General features: G+C 41.5%; 3 protein-coding genes across 9 annotated transcripts in view; 1 reads left to right on the top strand and 2 right to left on the bottom strand.

Annotated features, from left to right (window-relative positions):
* LOC127607401 (PRELI domain containing protein 3B-like) overlaps positions 1-17,139 on the top strand; it is a 157,842-nt gene that overhangs the window by 19,797 nt on the left and 120,906 nt on the right. The gene's annotated exons all lie outside the window — the stretch shown is intronic.
* LOC127607395 (poly(rC)-binding protein 2) lies at positions 305-12,794 on the bottom strand. Of its 7 annotated transcripts, none has more exons than XM_052075658.1 (13): positions 12,576-12,786; positions 10,279-10,426; positions 9,471-9,494; positions 9,360-9,392; positions 9,141-9,257; positions 8,652-8,783; positions 8,415-8,543; positions 7,415-7,489; positions 7,128-7,169; positions 5,433-5,505; positions 5,304-5,356; positions 5,059-5,228; positions 305-1,239 (listed from the first exon to the last, which is right to left on the bottom strand). In XM_052075658.1, exons 2-13 carry the CDS (start codon positions 10,345-10,347, stop codon positions 1,203-1,205), a joined length of 954 nt encoding a protein of 317 aa, XP_051931618.1. In that variant the 5' UTR covers positions 10,348-10,426; positions 12,576-12,786; the 3' UTR covers positions 305-1,202. The 7 variants fall into 7 exon arrangements, with proteins under 7 accessions (XP_051931618.1, XP_051931617.1, XP_051931613.1 ...); XM_052075657.1 differs by having other exon boundaries at positions 5,433-5,532; positions 12,576-12,785; XM_052075653.1 differs by lacking the exon at positions 305-1,239 and adding an exon at positions 2,608-3,646 and having other exon boundaries at positions 12,576-12,793.
* On the bottom strand, positions 14,111-16,740 carry prr13 (proline rich 13). Its single transcript, XM_052075671.1, has 4 exons — positions 16,475-16,740; positions 15,553-15,587; positions 14,984-15,468; positions 14,111-14,522 (listed from the first exon to the last, which is right to left on the bottom strand). The coding sequence occupies exons 2-4, from the start codon at positions 15,566-15,568 to the stop codon at positions 14,472-14,474; spliced, it is 552 nt and encodes a 183-aa protein (XP_051931631.1). The 5' UTR covers positions 15,569-15,587; positions 16,475-16,740; the 3' UTR covers positions 14,111-14,471.

Genomic DNA, 17,139 nt, shown 5'->3' on the forward strand with positions numbered 1-17,139 from the left:
AACCACACAGCATAACAGGCAGAACAATCAAATCTTCCACTAGGTAACAGGAGATATAAAATTAACCTATGTATGCCTTCTTATGAGCCGTTTTGCTCTGTATTGTGCAATTTTATTTTCCGACATGCCTTGGCTTTATAATGGTTGGAAAACAATGTTTTAGTGCATCACAGTCCAGGGACTGCAAGATTGGATGAGCGTGTTTAGACCATTTACTTTTTTTCTTCTTTTACTGCATTAGTGTCCAACGAAGACATTTCACAAGCCATCTATATATAATATTAAGGACAACAAGCCCAGTCAGTGTGTTTAGAGCATTTCACATTTTTATTTCACTTTTTTTTAAACAAATTTGTGGCACCCAATATCTAGTCTCAGAAAAGGAAAAACGTGCACAAACGTCCTTTTTCTTGCAAATAATAACAATTTAAAAAAAAAATCAATTAAATTAGCAAAGCAAAGAGCAGCTAACTCGCGCTAGCTCACAACCCCTTTCTTTGCCTTCATTTTGTTTTCTTCGTAATAGCCTCATACACGTGTTTGCCAGTGTCCCTCCCCTCTCTGCCATCCTTTGGTAGTTAAAAAAAATACTTCCATTTAAAACAAATATTCCAACTTTTTTAAGTATATAGCAGTTTTTACAACAAAAAAGCGTTCCCCTCAAAAAACCCGGACAAAAAACACCTCCCCATCCCAGCAAAAAAATTAAACGTGATCCAAGGAGGGGAATGACAACAAAAGGTAACGTCTACAACGTATCGTATCAGTGACCGAGTGTACGCGTATAGCTACTCTCTGATGTGTAACAAAATATATATTTTAGGGGAATAAAAAGAGTGACTCTATTCTTCTTTTTGATCCTTTATTTGTGTCTTTTTTTTCTTTCAAAGAAATCTACGCTGTACACAACTAAATCTAAACCTTTCCTTACGGCAGCACTGAAACATGAAAGTTGCAAAAGGGGATTCAAGACTAATATTTAAAAAAAACTCAACTGATTTAAAACCCCATCTCTCAAAAAAATGGGGTATTAAAATCCTAGTTTAGGGGTGGACTAAAACAAAAACAAAAAAAATAAATAATCACGGAGGCTGTGGATGAAGTGATGCTAACAAAGGAAGAAAAAGGTGTTATATAGGTGTAATATAGCTTTTTTTGTTGTTGTTGGTGGGGGTGAGATGTAGTGCAGACTGGGAGTCTCATCAGTTGGCTGCCAGTCCGGTGGCCTCCGAGGAAAGCCTGGAGCGGGACAAATACACACACAATGTATGGTTGGAGACCAACGCCATTTTCATTCTGCCAGGATTGTTTTTGTTTTGTGCCACGAGTTCCAGTAGTGAACAATGAGGGCCTAGGCTTTGCTCCAGGACGGACATGAAATTCGGATCGATTCGAACGACTTGTGTAAAGGCAATATGGTATCATGATACTTTTTTTTAATCCACACGCACCCCCCCCCAAAAAAACATGTATGGAGAGGCGTCTTCTTTGTTTTTTCCATTTTCCCCGACACGCTTGGCAACAAGTCTGTGGGCTACTGGGCACCCCTGTCTAGAGGATTCATACGAATGATTTCAAACTTTGGCTATACTGTATCATCTTAAGACCGAGGACAACAGGGGGACAAATATGAGTTTTCAAAATACTATATGAAGAGGGTGGGGCATTAAAATTAGCATTTAATATTTGTTTCGCCACAGGAGGAGGAATGCTGAATAACACCCCTGCACATGCATCCCCCCCCCCCCAAAAAAACCCTCACTAAATATGTGCGTTTAGTGAGACATCTATAGGATAATTTATTCTACATAGCGCCACCGAGTGATGACTAGACACGTTTTTCTTGCAAAGGAATACCAGTGCTTCAATGTGACATGTACAAAAAATTGATGCCTGAAATTTACATGCGGTATATCTATGTAATATACTGCCCCCTGGTGGACCAGGCACAAACGCATGTGCAGTAATGGTAAATACCCAAGCAACATCTTCCTGTTCATTCTCCATTATGTGGCAGGCATCTTCAAAAGGTGAGCAGTTTTACTTTAATGTAGTTTCAATGGACATTGGCTTACTCCCCTTTTTACACTTTATCTACGACAATGTTTAAAATGTTAGCCAAAACAAGTCCTGGAACAAATGAATTATTTCCTATGGGAAAAAGCATTTGTTTGGCATCTTGAGTGGGGTTCAATTTTTTAATTTTTATTATGTGGTATTTTCCAGCGGTTTGTGTATTTATGAGCTGCTGAGAGCGAGAGGGGGTAACTACTTTTTGCCAATTTAAATTAAGTGCATAAATAGAGAAAAGTCATTGTTCAGAATGGTCAAAATCTAATATGGACAGAAAAGGGGCGGTCCCTTATTGTGTTTCTAGTGCAACACCGGGTCCAACCCCACAAGAGCAGGCTTCAACTCATGCAACACCACTTCGGAAAGTGCGCTTCGGAGCTCAACAGAAGACAGAGAGTTAGAGCAGTAAAGCCCCTACATAAAAGGTTCCAGTTTCACAGACCCACCAATTTGTTGATATTTATACGTACACGCATGCATGCACACACACACTGAACCTGAAAGAAAGAAATTCGCAAACGGCGGCCAGTGGACTAATGGTTAGGAATACAGACTTTAATTTCAATCATAGAAATTAGGTTCACTAAAAACACCCCCCAAAAAATGTCAAAGCTCAACTTTAATTTGTGGTGTGTATACCTGAGCGAGGACTAAAGCTCCTTTATGTACATGGGGGGGGGGGGGGGAGAAAAAAAAAGCACTCGCAGTCACCACGGTGATGTCAAAACAAATCAAATTGGCGCAAGCATGACATCATCTGAGGAGAAAGAGCCGCTACCTGAGCACAGCTTACACACATAAAGAGGAAAAACGGCTTCAGCGGCCACATCCGCGCTGCATGCAAAACTCAATAGTAATAATAATAATCACACTTGACAGGCAATAGTTATATGGCAGCAAACTGCGTGTGTGCGTTTGTGTGTGCCTGCATGTTGGGTTGCAAAATTCAGGTAAATGATTTGGAACTATGAGGATTCCGCCCAATGGCAGCGATGGAATGATACCTTTGCATTAAATGACTCAATTTCCAATTAATTCAAAAATGGCTGCGCATATCTTCCCATGGAAATTTACTGTGAACTTACCAGAAACCTTGCAACATGGTGTGGTGTACGTGTGTGTGGTTTAAGTATAGTGTGTGTGTGTGTTAAGTACACGTGGCCAAAGCAAGCGTAGATAGTGGATGTGCTAGTAAGGGGAGAGCCGTCGCCGCTTGGACTTGGAGCCCAGCTCGGGGGCCATTTTGGGCTCAGAATTGGCGGCCCCGCTGACAACATGGAGGGCCAGCAGAGGCAGGGGCTTGAGTGTGAGGAGACTGGACACACAGGCAGGTGAGGGGTCGGAGGAGGATGTGGAGGAGGAAGAAGGAGGAGGCCCAGGAGGTAACAAGGACAGAGGGATGGAGGCTGAGGGGGGCACCACACAGGAGGAGGAAGCAGAGGAGGTGCTAGTAGCAGTAGCAGTGGTAGTAGTAGTAGAGGTGGAGGAAGGGCACGGGCTGCTCGGTTCGGGGTTCAAGGAGGAGGAAGAGGAGGAGGAGGAGGGAGGAGGAGGAGGTTTAGAGGACTCTACACTGTAGAAAAACAGACAAGGAGAGAGAAAGAGGGAGAACACAGTCGGGATGGGTCACAGGGCAGGCTGGTCGGTGGGCAAATGGCAGAGGAAGGGAAGTTGTGATTTTTTTTTTCTTCCTCCCCGGGAATGGGACCGTGAAATGTGAGCGTGTCAAGTTGATCAAAACAAGGCTGCGGGCCAATAAAGAGCTGGGCACGCTCTGGTACATGCTGGTATATTGTTGTCCAATAAAGTGCATGTGAAATCCAAATGTTGTGCATTTTCCACAAAGCAAATAATTCATATTTATTGATTCTATGAATTCTTATACGACTTTATTAATGGAATCTTCTCACTATAATCCAATTTATATTATGTCATAAATTCTTATGAATACTAATAGAACTAATATTTACACAGGGGGTTTTGTTCACTCAAAATGTAGATCCATGTTTTTTGTTGGGACAGTGGACAAGAGCCAACAGCGCATTAGTTAATAATTGCGGCATCTTGCATGTCCACCAAGCAGTACAGTTCACGTCGCCACAGATTATGTAACCACCACCTACGGATCAAATATATTTTTCATTATTCAAATTCCACCTGAAGTGTATTGCTTTCTTCACTGTAGTATCTCTGGCGATGAATTTGTGTGGCTTTAAAAGGGGGCCCGTGGCAGGATGAGTGACATGCATTAGTGAACAAGAGTTGTTGGCCATTAGCTCAGGTTAGCATGTTTGCGCATTCATGTGCCGCCTGGGTATTAGATTTTAATTTCTTTACCGTTTGTTTATTAAAATTAGCTAACTTTAATACATTACCTTGTGCTACCACCTAGGCATGCTGTTATACTGCACAAGTTTTGTTTTACACTTCATCATTTTGTGAAAATGATCCAACCCGTACACTTTGTCTTTCAGGCACTCCCTCATCCTGGCTAACCGTCATTGAGCCAGTTCGTTTCTATCTGGAGTGGTATGTGCGATTGCAGTAATATTAGTCCGTATTAAAAACAATTTTTGTGACCTACTGTGTATTTTAGGGGGCGACAACATATCCTCAGTTATTTGTGTAATATCCCAGTCAAACGTAAAAGTCTTGCTTTTGGGCCATCTTAGGGCATATTTTGGTGCAAAGAAACTATGAAGTGAGGGAAGGAGCTTCACTTAGTCAGACCACAAACCAATGTAATGAAACGACCAACATCATGTTCATCGACGGGGAATGATAAACCTTTTTAAGGGGAATGCCAACTACATGCAGGTTTTCGCTATTCGCAGTGGGCCTCTCCGCCCCTAACATTGTAGTTGTTAATTTTCCTCCAAAGCCGATCGTGGGAACTTTAGTCCGTACCGAACTGAATGTTAATGTTTGCTTGGTCTTCATTTGGTTTTCACTTCAATTGACTGACATGTGGTCGTGCGTACTGACCTGGCATTGATGAGGTATTCTGCCAAGCTGATGCTAGCAGGCGAGCCCGTGATGGTCACCTGTCGATCGGTGGAACCATCCACCGGGTTTGCAATCTTGATCTGGGCGCCCGACATTTGTCTGATCTCGTTGATCTTAGCGCCCTGGCGGCCGATGATGCAGCCAATAAGCTGAAGAGGAGGAGGAGCTTAGCCGAGAACTACTTAAAGGCACCCACATCCCCAAATTTTTGGAAGGAAGCTTACCTCGTTTGGAATTTTCATCTCATTAGAACTGGTTTGAGCGGAAGCGTCAATTCCTTCAAGAAATTATTTTTTAAAAAGATGATAAATTGCAGCACATTGGGATCCAGATGTCCATTTTACAGCACATACCGGTGAATCCCTGGTTGCTGTGTGCAATGGGGAAGGGGCTCTGCTGCATAGCCAGCTGGTGAAGTTTGGTGAGCTGTGGAGAGATAGCAGCAGAGGAAGACTGTGAGAGGGGGAGAGAGGAGGAGGAGAAGGAAGAAGATTGGAGGGAAAACAAGGAGTGAAAAGGGGAAGAAAACGACACAAATCAAAGTCAGTTCAAAACATACAAATAACACATCTTAAGGGAGGGACGTAAATTGCAGTGGAGTACAGAAAAACAAAAACAAAAAAAACCCCAGCTGAACCCTCCGAGGTGTCAATCAAAACCCATCATGACCATATCAGGCCATTTTTACTCCAGCGTTCAGGTGACAATTCAGATTTTTAGTGTCACAACTGGGATACGAAGCGTTGCGGTATACATCGAATTTGAGCTTTCACATGTTCTCTTGCTGTAAACACTTTCAAACAGCGTTTGTCAATTGAAATCAACAATATGTGCCATTAATTTGGGAGTTCGGCATTTGGACCCGGTGTGTAAATCCAACGGTTGAGAATGCAGAAATTTTGACAACAGTTTTCATAGCGTGCGTGTGGGTGTACCTACAGTGTCCAGCAAACAATATTCCCTCACTTCACTGTGACATAAGCATTTAAAGAGGAGCATCTCAGGACGATTAAAAGGGGAAGGATGCTTGAGGTAGGTAGGCAAAAGAAAATCAAGTCAAGGGGAAACATGGGATTATTTAAAGGACAGGGTAAGCAGTCGAGCAGAAGATGGTCATTGATGGACCAGTGGAGAGTCTGGACAAACCCGAACAAACAAATGTTGGACGCACACTGGACTGGACCATTTCAGACAGTCAAATCTACCAACGTGAATGTTAACTCTAGCAAAAACCACGACTAACACATTCAGGAAAGCAAACACCCCGCATTCAAGTAGGTGGCGCTATTGCACGTCACGATCTGATTGGCAACGGTTTCTGCCTGTCAAAAATTGTGCAGTTGCTGTTCTGTTTTACACATATCGCCGTCAAAGGATGTGGTGGTAAAAAATCGATTCGGTATCGTCGCCTTTGGGGGCCGCACCAGTAAACAAAAGGTGTGACTGTGTCTTGAGTACGAATGAATGGCAGAAAGGACTTGATTAGTCACAGCAGATGCTAGCACCAATCAGGGGTCATCTAATTACACGATACTATGTAGCAACAATATACCACTTTGGGTGGTCTGTGCCAATAGTGATAGTTTGGCACTATAGAAAAGTGCATTTTATTGTATTTTATAAAGCAAACCAAAAAAAAAGGCGCGAAGAACAAATTGTATATATAATTTATTTTTTTTTAACATCTGATCTTGTTGTAAAAGAGGCTGAAGATATCAAGATTTATAGAAAATGGATGGAAGTGGAGTCACCTTGGTACCGCTAAAACCATGCTAAAAACAGATGATTTGTGCTCTAACCCCCGAGTCAAAAACAAAAAAAAAAAACCCTTTCAATGAAGATGCCGATCCGGTTAGCCAATTTTTGGCAAGCACAATTCAGTTTGCTTGACGAGCTGTCACTCACTTAGCTTGACTAAAAGGAACTGGCAGCCATTAGAGGAACTGAATCAACATTAGCAAAGTCAACATCGAGCAACAAAAAATTTCCATTTCTGTCAAACAAGCACAAAAGGGGCGGTCTCTGGCACAGGCGGAAACTTCACTTACATCTGGTTGTGGAATGGCATGCTGTCCTTGCACGGCATACGCCTGAAACAAATGAGAACACAACTTTCACAGGCCTTGCATCGGACGTCGGCTCAAGCTACTAAAAAAAAAAAATCAGCAACAACAAGTCCCGTCCAAAGTCTCCACATTTCTTGCAAAGGAAACATCTTTAGTGACATGAAAGGGAAATTGAGGAAAGCCAGAGAAAAGAGGAGCTTATTTCTCAGATTTGTACACAAACACATCGACCTATGACGTCTCAAAATAAGCAAATACGTGTGACGTACCTGTCCACCTGCAAAGATAACAGGAGATCCTGAAGGTTTGGGTCGGTAGGGAATCGTGACGCCTTTCGGGGGGGACTGAAAGGGACACCCAAGACAGATGCATGAGCACAACCTCAGCTGAGAAATAAGTGCGGGACAAAACTCGTAACGATGACACCTCGAGCTGCTATTAACACCGTTTCCTCAAATTGTGGCCTTCTGCATGCCAATTCATCATCGGATGCGTCTATATGAAACAATTAAAGGTCTCACAACAAAAGATAACAGTTTCCCTAAGTTCATTCAAATATACTGTATATTTTATTTGAAAAACGCCCTCCCCCTGTTGGCACGAGTTTCATTAATACACCATATAGTATATTTGTAAAAATAAAGTCCACACAACAAACAGCGTACCTGCATTGATTGTTTATACGCGAATGAGAAAGTAAAATTAATAGGGTTATAAAAAGTATGTTTGTACAAATAAAGGAAATGCCCCAAACAACAATTAACTCCAATTGTTCACACATTTTTGGAAACAAACTGATATACAGTATACATAATCTGAATTCATTACAACACGAGGACTGCCACCTGACCCATACTTGGCGATACCCACATTAGAATCAAGTAACGAATAATCTAATTTAATTTTACGTGTTGGTACCAAGGCTCCAAACTGCCCGTAAATGTTTACATTTTGCCCCTAAAATTTGAGCCAGTGCGAGTACATTTTTCATCCACTGGTTCTTGTACAACCTGTAAATTTGCTTTTTTTTGGATTAGTATTGTTAGGCTGGTTTGCCACCGTTAACGCTGACAACATGGCATAGAACAGAGAGGAACTAGTTTACAAAAGATGCAATGTTTTGTCAGTGATTTTGAATCGGTCCAGTTTGCAACATCAGACGATGAGCAACAAAAAAATCTGTTGCAAAGGATGTTGTTGAACATCAACATGAGGTTGTTGAAACCAAAGGGAGTAGCAAACGCGGTTCTTATGTAGGTTCCTGCTTACCTCGAGCATGACAACACAGATCTGCTTGACGCACTCAATGATCGACTGGGGCGTGCCAGCTATGCTGATGGCGCGCTCCGTGGAGTTGGGCAGCATGTCACCTGCCACTTGGACCTGAGCACTGGTTGACTGACAGCACAACAAATCAAAGGGAAGTAGGTGAGGTGGGTGCAGTGGAGGGGTGGGGGAGGAGCGCCGGCATCTGCTTTTGTTTGGCTTCTAAAGGAGGATGCGCACCTCTCGGATTTCTTTAATCTTGCAGCCACCTTTGCCAATGAGCGAGCCGCACTGGCTGGCGGGCACCACGATGCGGAGGGTCACTGGGGGCTTGCTGGTGGCTGTGCTGTTTGTCATCGAGCTGGTGATGTCCTGAGGGAACAATTTGGTCACTTGGTCTGAAAATGTTGTCTTGACTACAAAATACGTTTTCCCTGCAATGTGTTCTAATAAGCATCAATTATACGTGGATTTTTGCTATTAGCAATATAAATATAGTTGCCTATCCATGCCAGTGACATACAAAGACATGTACAATGAAATGGCTCTTCCACTCAAAAGCAGAAGATCCAATAATTACAAATACAAACCAATATTATTGTGAGGGGTGCAGGATATTGGCATATACTTCAAATGCGGCATTTTTGTTCAGTAGTGCGCCTTGAATCGGTTATTAGGTTGGGAAACACAGATTTATGGTTGTCCATCCAAGATTCAGTGGTGACACACCTCTTCCAGTTTATCAATGATCATGGAGAAGGCCTTGAAAATGGCGATGGTTGGCCCTGCCAGAGTGATGATCCTCTCGGGACAGTTGCCCTCAGAGATGTTGATGCGTGCGCCGCTCTGTGTGGAAAAATCACAAACCGGGACATGAAAAACAACCGCTTGGCAATAAAAAGCGCCCCGTTGTGATTATTTGCAGGAGAGGACATGAAGGGAAGGCACCTCTTCTCTCATCTTCTTCACAGATTCGCCTTTCTAAAAAGCAGGACAAATAAGTCATGTTTAGTACCGGGGAGACACATTTTTGTGTAATTGTCTTCTGTGACACCTTACCTTTCCAATGATGCTGCCAACTTCCTGAAATGACAAAACAATATCCATGAGCTTTGGCAGATTTTGGGGAAAATATACATTTTGTTTAAATAGTTCTGAATCAAATGGCGCAGATTTTAAAATGAACATGAAAACTTCACCCCTCAAGATGCATGAATCCTTTTGCGAGACACCCACCTGACCAAGTAAGACCTCATTTCAGCAAAAATCACACGATAAAAATCTACGCACGCAATTGGCTTTTTCTTTGACTTACAGTGGCTTGTAAGTGAGCCTCAACAAGCGACATTTAAATTTTCTGCCGGTGTTCCGATTAATTTGATAAGTGATTAATTTTGACTCCACTGCACAAGAAATGGAAATGAGTGTGTCGTAGGAAAGGTTTGAGCAACTCAGTAAAATATGAGCAGCATAATTCATTTCACATCCATTACACACACCATTTTAGCCCAAAAACTTCTGAACATTTTTCAAAATCTGGTGTTCTGCTGATCATCTTATTGTGTCTATCCCTCTCCCGCTATGTCCAGAGTGATGCATGTGTCTGCAGTAGCATTAGTCCATGTGGAAAAATGATCTCTGCCAAGCTTTGAGGCTGAGAATTATTTTAGTTCATTAATGGTTGTAGCCCTATGGCGGCCATTAAATTTCGAATTGTGCACACGTTCAGGTTCCACTGTCAGGATATCACAGCTACACGTTTCTTGTGTAGCAGTACTCAACTGTACCACGTCAATACCATGACTCATCACATCAGTCCCCGGAGGTTGAGAAGGGGGTCATTCAGGCGAAAAATGACACAACTCACCTTGCCGTGCATGAGCAGCCTAATGGTAAGGGTGACATTGAGCCCTCCTTCAATCACACCGGAGTCCATAGCTGCAGCTGCTGTGGGTGAGACTTCTGTGGTAAACTTGTGGGGGTAGGGGCGGGGGCTCTTTGGTCACTGAGATGATCTGGAGGGAGAGAGCGCAATATGTTGACATGAAAATGCTCACATAAAGTACAGTAAGTGGACAGCTAAAGATATAGTAAAAGGTTTCGTAAGTCAAGAGTGGGAGTAGTCATAAAAATTAAAAATTAAGTTAAAAGTTAAGTTATCCTGCTTGTTAATGTCCTACTGCATCCCTTGGCCTTTCAATTAGAAATATTTGTCCACTACTAGAGTGCATCCAAACGGAGAAGGAAATTACTGTTCAGTACTCGTACATCTGTTACACCCCAATCGTATGTATGTACCGGCACTGTGGTCGACCACTGAGCAAGTCCGGTGTGAGGACTTCCTGTGTGAGGTTTGTATGTTCTCGCTGTACGTGCGTGGGGTTTCTCTGGGTTGTCCGGTTTCCTCCCACATTCCAAAAACAAGCATGGCAGGTTAATAGAACACTCTAAATTAGCTTTAGGTGTGATTGTGAGCGCAGATGGTTGTTCGTCTATGTATGCCCTGTGACTGGCTGGCAACCAGTGTAGGGTGTACCCTGCTGACTGCCCCAAGACAGCTGGGATAGGCTCCAGCATGCCCACAAACTTGTGAATTATAAAGTGGATGGGTGTATAGTATAGTATAAATGTGTCACAAACTGGTATCCTCCACGACCCAATTGGTAGCACCAAAATGCCCACTAGAATTTTTGTCCTACTAACTTTGGATTGGATACAACTTTATTGTCAAATGTGCTGTATGTGTACTAATGTTCAGAAATGTAATATGGTGGTGAAAGCAAAAACAGTCCGTTTGAATTGTCTTAGTGGTAAGGACAAAGAGTTTCGAAGCCATTTCAACATCTATTCAATGTACTGAAACGTTGGCATACTATTGGGACAACTACATGTTACTACTGAGGCAAAGCTGTGCACTAGTAGATAACTGCTCTGCTTACTACTAGTATCACTCATGACATGATAAAATTCTACAAATTGACAAAAACATAACTAGTAACACATTAACAAGCATGCTGAATTGTCTTACAAGTAAGTGCAAAGAGCACACCAGACTGCGTACCTTAATATTTGGGATATTCGATAATACCATTTCGGCGGTTTGTATCAACAGCCTTCATGAGTACATATACCTGATATCAGAAATAAGTCAAGTATTGAAGCCTAGTATCAGTACTAGCCTATCACTACTTAAGATGGATCAAGAGATACCCACATGGCTGTAAAGTCGACATTTCAACTTGTTAACATCCGGCTCCTCACGGGTAGTACTAGTTGCAGTTTTGCTTCGCTAGTAAGATTGTAGTAAATAGTAAAACGCAGTCATTCTACTCGTGTGCTGTGGTGGCTTACTAGTGAGGTCAAATCGTGTACCTGCCAATTGTATTTTAAAGGATATCGAAGAAATGCTGGAAAGGCTTTCCAAAGTTAAGGCATACGCTAACGTAGAAAGCAACCGCAAAAGACTCACAAGCACGCCTCCAAATGTATTTATTTTACTTTAGGGTGACAACATAGACAACAGAACCGAGGCTGCGCAAATATAGTTAAAAGCGTTTGTTGAGTAAAAAGGGGAAAAGCGATCAAACGGCCAACATCGCTAGCCGGCTAACCGTTTCGTCATCATTAACATCGTGCCAAGTCGGCGTTTCCCACCCACCTCAATAAACCTATTTAAAAAACACCTTATTGAAACGTAAGTCTCCAAATTGATGATTAAACAACTTACACGTCTCCTAAATGGGTTCTGGGCGTTTACTTCAGAATGGAGTAGTAGCATTTGGAGAGGTGTTCATTTTTTAGGCTTCTAAGTGTGTGTGGGGGGGGGGGGGGGGGGCATGCGCACGATAGGTAGCAATGCTAACTCCCAACTTCTATTTTATTCAACGCAGTGACATTATGCTTCACAATAGACGACAACCACGTCAAACTATACGCTATTCATATAAATCTGGTTCAAACAAAAGGTAATTTGCGCTGTAAAGAAGCGCCACGCTTGACGTTTCCGGTGGCTAGCTAAGCTAACAAAGCTAATTTTAGACGGCGCACTCACCGCGGCCACTGAGGCCTACACGTTGTTAAGCTAAGCTAAAGCGCGATTTCTTACCGCTTCTTCGGACCACAACACTGCCAACGAAAACATCTGAAGTCGGAGACCGAACTTACCCGGTTCGCGCGCTGGAAGGTGACCGGGGGTGGGTTGGGGTTATGAGGGTATAAGGGGAGAGGTTCGGGAGGGTAGAAACCCAGGGGGGGAAGAGTTTAGAGAGGACTCGGGGGAAGAGGGAAGAGCGATGTGAGACCGAGCTTCACTCCTTTACACAAAGACAACAACATGGCGAACTCCGACCTTTCCCCTTTCCCCTTTCACCCAAGCCGAGCCCACATCCCGTTTGCGACCCGCCCAATATGGAGGAGGGATATTTTTATATATGTAAATATACTGTACCGTATAATAACAAAACATTTCCGCACGACTAGAAAATAGAAAACACACAAATAATATAAATTTTAACAAATGTAGGGGGAAACAAGTTGTGTTGACACGTTCATGTACATTCGTAAAAGTTATGCCAAAGCTCCTCACATAATTTTTTAAAAATTCTTGCACTTACGTATGTTCAGATGACTCCTAACAACGACTAAAGAAAAAATGACACACATTTGAGAGGCGCTATGCGGAGAAATAGTACTCCAAAAATTTCACATTTTGAGTTGCTGTCAGACGTTCAGAATACACATAAAAATCAGCTATGTATGCATCGCAACTCTGATTGTCTATAAAAGCTAACACAGAAGCCAGACATTTATTCTTACATTACGTATGTCGATGACACCAATAGACTAACATTAACATTAAAAATTAATCATAAAAATGAAATCGTAAAAACGATTCAAAAATACGTAACGACACAATTCATTTAAAAACTAATTGGAGAAAAAATATTTTCATAGACACCGCAAGTACCAGTAGCGAAGGGGTAAACCTGGCATACCTTGATTTTCGTGCAGGTGCAATCCTTCGGAATTTTCACAGACCGCACCGTGCCAAATTGGCATTCCGGCAAACCGAGGGCGTTTACTTTGACACGCAGTCGGCGAACTTGACAATTTGGTGGCAGAAAGTAGACTAATCTTTACACCAACTAAAAGCTGGTCAAAGTTGTGGCTCAGGTGGATTTGATCGAGGTGCAGTCAGATAGATTCTAAACCCCGTTCACCATGTGTGGTGGATGTAATTGTATTTCATTCATGAATATGGCAACAGCATGCAGCGCCCTCTTAATCATTATATAAGGCATTAGGAGTGATGATCTGCTTCCATTGGCCGGGAAGTAAGTTGGCAGTTTCAACTCCCACAACGGCACAAACGGCGCTTTTTAATATCTTGCATCTACGAAAACAGCAAAAGAAAACTAGGACACACTTTGCACACTCGCACAGGGAACAAAAACAGGGCTTTTGATTTGTGCACTACATACAGTATGTTGAGATTATTCTTTAAAAAAATTGACAAAAAAATATCAATACACATCATGTTAAAATTCATCCCACAGGCCAAAAACCCAAAGAAGATTAGGAGTCTAACAATTATTGTAGAAATAATCCAACTACTTTACAAATATAAATGAATGATTCCACAATAATATAATTTACTGAGATGTATATGTAGCGTTTAATAGCATTGATGAGACATATGCAGCTTTTTATATATTTATTGTAGGCGATCACCAAATTAAAGATTGTTTTCATGGATTCATTTCAAAACAGTGATATGACAATCAGTAACTAACATGTTAGCGCTAACATGCCTTGAGATAGACTTCTCGAAAAATACAAAACACAGCCCGTAAAATAGTGACCCGCATTACTCCACAAATCTTGTTGAAGTATTCATGAATAATCTTTTAACAGCTTGCCCCTTTATATTTCCATGGAGGTTTATAGTATATACATCGAAATCCCGGATAATTTTTTTATTGCTATAATGCCATTTAGCAGTTATCCATGTTATAATCGTGTGGTGGTAATAGGGTACACGATATACATTGAATGATGGCCTCAGTCGGAGTCACTGCTGCTGCTACTACTGCTGCTGCTGCTACTGGAGGACTACGGGGAGGAAAAAAATAATCAGTATCCATTTAAAATGTATGAATTGCTGACCCAGTGAGGGGGTCCTACAGGTGGTCCGACTGTCTTTTGACATCTATATGCAATTACTACCCCCACCCTTTTTTGGGGCGGGGGCAATTATTTGTGGATCTATGATTATGCGCGGCAGAGCACAGTTACAATGTCATGAAAATAGCGAAGGTTCACTCTACATAATTTCACTTTTGACAGTGCATTCATAGACTGCCAACAAAAGCATGATTTATTCACTGGATTTTTCTCAATGCCCCACTTAATTCCATTTCTTTTACCCGATCCGCCATTAATTTTTAAAATTGAAAATACAGTACAAAAAATTTTGCTTTTTCAATGTGGTATTTGGTGTAAAAAGTTTGAGAACTACTTCTCTTCTCTATTTCAAGATTGGATGCATGGTGTGAGAGTGGTGCCAATCTCACCTTGCCGCCATGTTTGTGGTGCCCATGCATCTTGTGCACCTTCTTTAGTTTCTTCCCCTTCTTCAACTTCTTGTGGGATTTATGTCCCACCATTCCCATGGCCATGCCAGCCAGGCCCCCACCTACAACCCCGCTTAAGGGATTGAGGGGGTTGACCCCGCCATGGTAGTGGTGGCCTTTTTTCTGGTGCTGGCCCTTTGTTTTATGGTGGTGACCTTTGGGGGAATGTGGGTACACACCGGCTTGGACGCCTCCAATGGGGGCAACCGGATACCCACCGGGTGCCACAGGGTAGGAGTGTGGCATTGGAACACCAGGGTATGGCATCGCACCCGAGGGTGCTTTGGGTATCATGGCCGGGTTGACACCCGCTGGATACTGGACAGGTAAAAACTGTTGATGCGGGGGCTGGGGGAAGGCTCCTGCGGGTGGGACGGAGGGGTATGCGGGGTTGTAGCCAGGAGGGAAGGCTGGGTTGGATGGACCTGATATAAATACACAAGTATTGAAACAGTCAATGTTGCCACTCACTACTTTGTACCCAGCTAAAGAAAAACATGTTTGCAAACCTTGATTTGGCCACATGGTTACACTTCAGGTGTTACTGAAAGTTTCAGAAAGACATGGAGAGGAAAAAAGTAACAGATTAATATTTCATTGGATATCAGATTCAAATTAACTGTTAACCGTTTCCTCTATGTAAAAATCAATAAGCAGTAAAAAAAGTTACCCGAACATAAAATATACTAACACATTTATAAATATAAATTGATACACACTAAGAAAACTAAAAGCAAAATTTAGATGGTAAAAAAATGTAAAAGGTCAAAAAAGAATACATTAAAAAAATTAATTTTGTATTGAATAAAGAATGCCTAGAAAAGAGAAATATAAAAAGAAAAACAATAATAAAAGTAATAACATAAAATACATTTAAAAAAGAAAAACAAAAATAATTTGTTTAAAAAGACAAAATACAAAAATGTTTTAAAAAGGTGAAAAAACATGACAATAAAAATTTAAATAAAAAACAAGAGAACATTCTAGAATAGGTTTTTAAAAAGGGTCCAAAATATAGTTAAAAATAAAAAAGACAACATACAAATACATAAAAAGAAAAATTCGCGGAAAAAATGTATAAAATACGTTTTTTTTTGGGGGGGGGGGACACATAAAACCATCTCTTATTAATATTTGCTGTTTACCAGACAACCGATTATACAAACAATTACAATTATAACAACCGATAATGTGTCATCCTTTTTGGTCAGTGAACTCAGTCTTTTAGTTAAAAAACAATGGAATAGTATTTTCGTGTCCGAATTGTCGAGTAAAATCAACAATCCATGTTAGACGTCATCAACACCGACTACGACGACGGTCATTAATCCCAACACCTTGACGATTCAATTTCGATTTTTGGGTACAAACCCATATTGTTAAGAATTTGAAGTGAGCATTTTGTAAGTATGAAGTGATCCCAAAGTTTACCCTTGCTTGTTTCGTCGGTGGGACGCTCCTATTTTTTGTCTTCCGCATTGACGAGCAGTCAGCAACTGAAAAGAAACATGCGCAGGAAAAGCAAGCCGCGCCCAGCCTTTAACTCGCACGCACTATGCTTCACTTTTACACGTGATGGAACAAATAAACATAAAAAAGTGAAGTATTTCCACACGTAAACACAGCTATTGTTTGCTCCTATTAAATGTGAATGGAGGAGGACTGGAGATTCCAATCACTGTGCACGACAGGTGCACTTGCCCAAGCAATGTATGGGATTCTCAGTTTACGACGGAGTTCCGTAAGTGACTATACGTACGTGAAACGTAAGTAAAACGGTCACGTATCACTGTCAAGCAATTATTCAATTACAATATTTTTATATACAATATTTTTACGAAAAACAAATGTAACCTACAAACACAAAACCATTACATTTAAAAACAACTGTAAATTCAGCGATAAATGAGTGCCTGTATTCTATAGTAAGTGTAGCGACTCGCTGCTAGCGAACAAGCTAATTCACAACTTTTTCAGGCTTGGTGGAAACACGGTTCGCTAAATCTTAGTGTTATAATGAGTATGATAACTAAGTAAATCATATGGCTAATTACAAGGGGGCTATAATATAAGCAGTCCATCCGTTTGCAACGAAG

The sequence above is a fragment of the Hippocampus zosterae genome, chromosome 9, assembly GCF_025434085.1.
Source record: "Hippocampus zosterae strain Florida chromosome 9, ASM2543408v3, whole genome shotgun sequence".
Classification (NCBI taxonomy): Eukaryota; Metazoa; Chordata; class Actinopteri; order Syngnathiformes; family Syngnathidae; genus Hippocampus; species Hippocampus zosterae.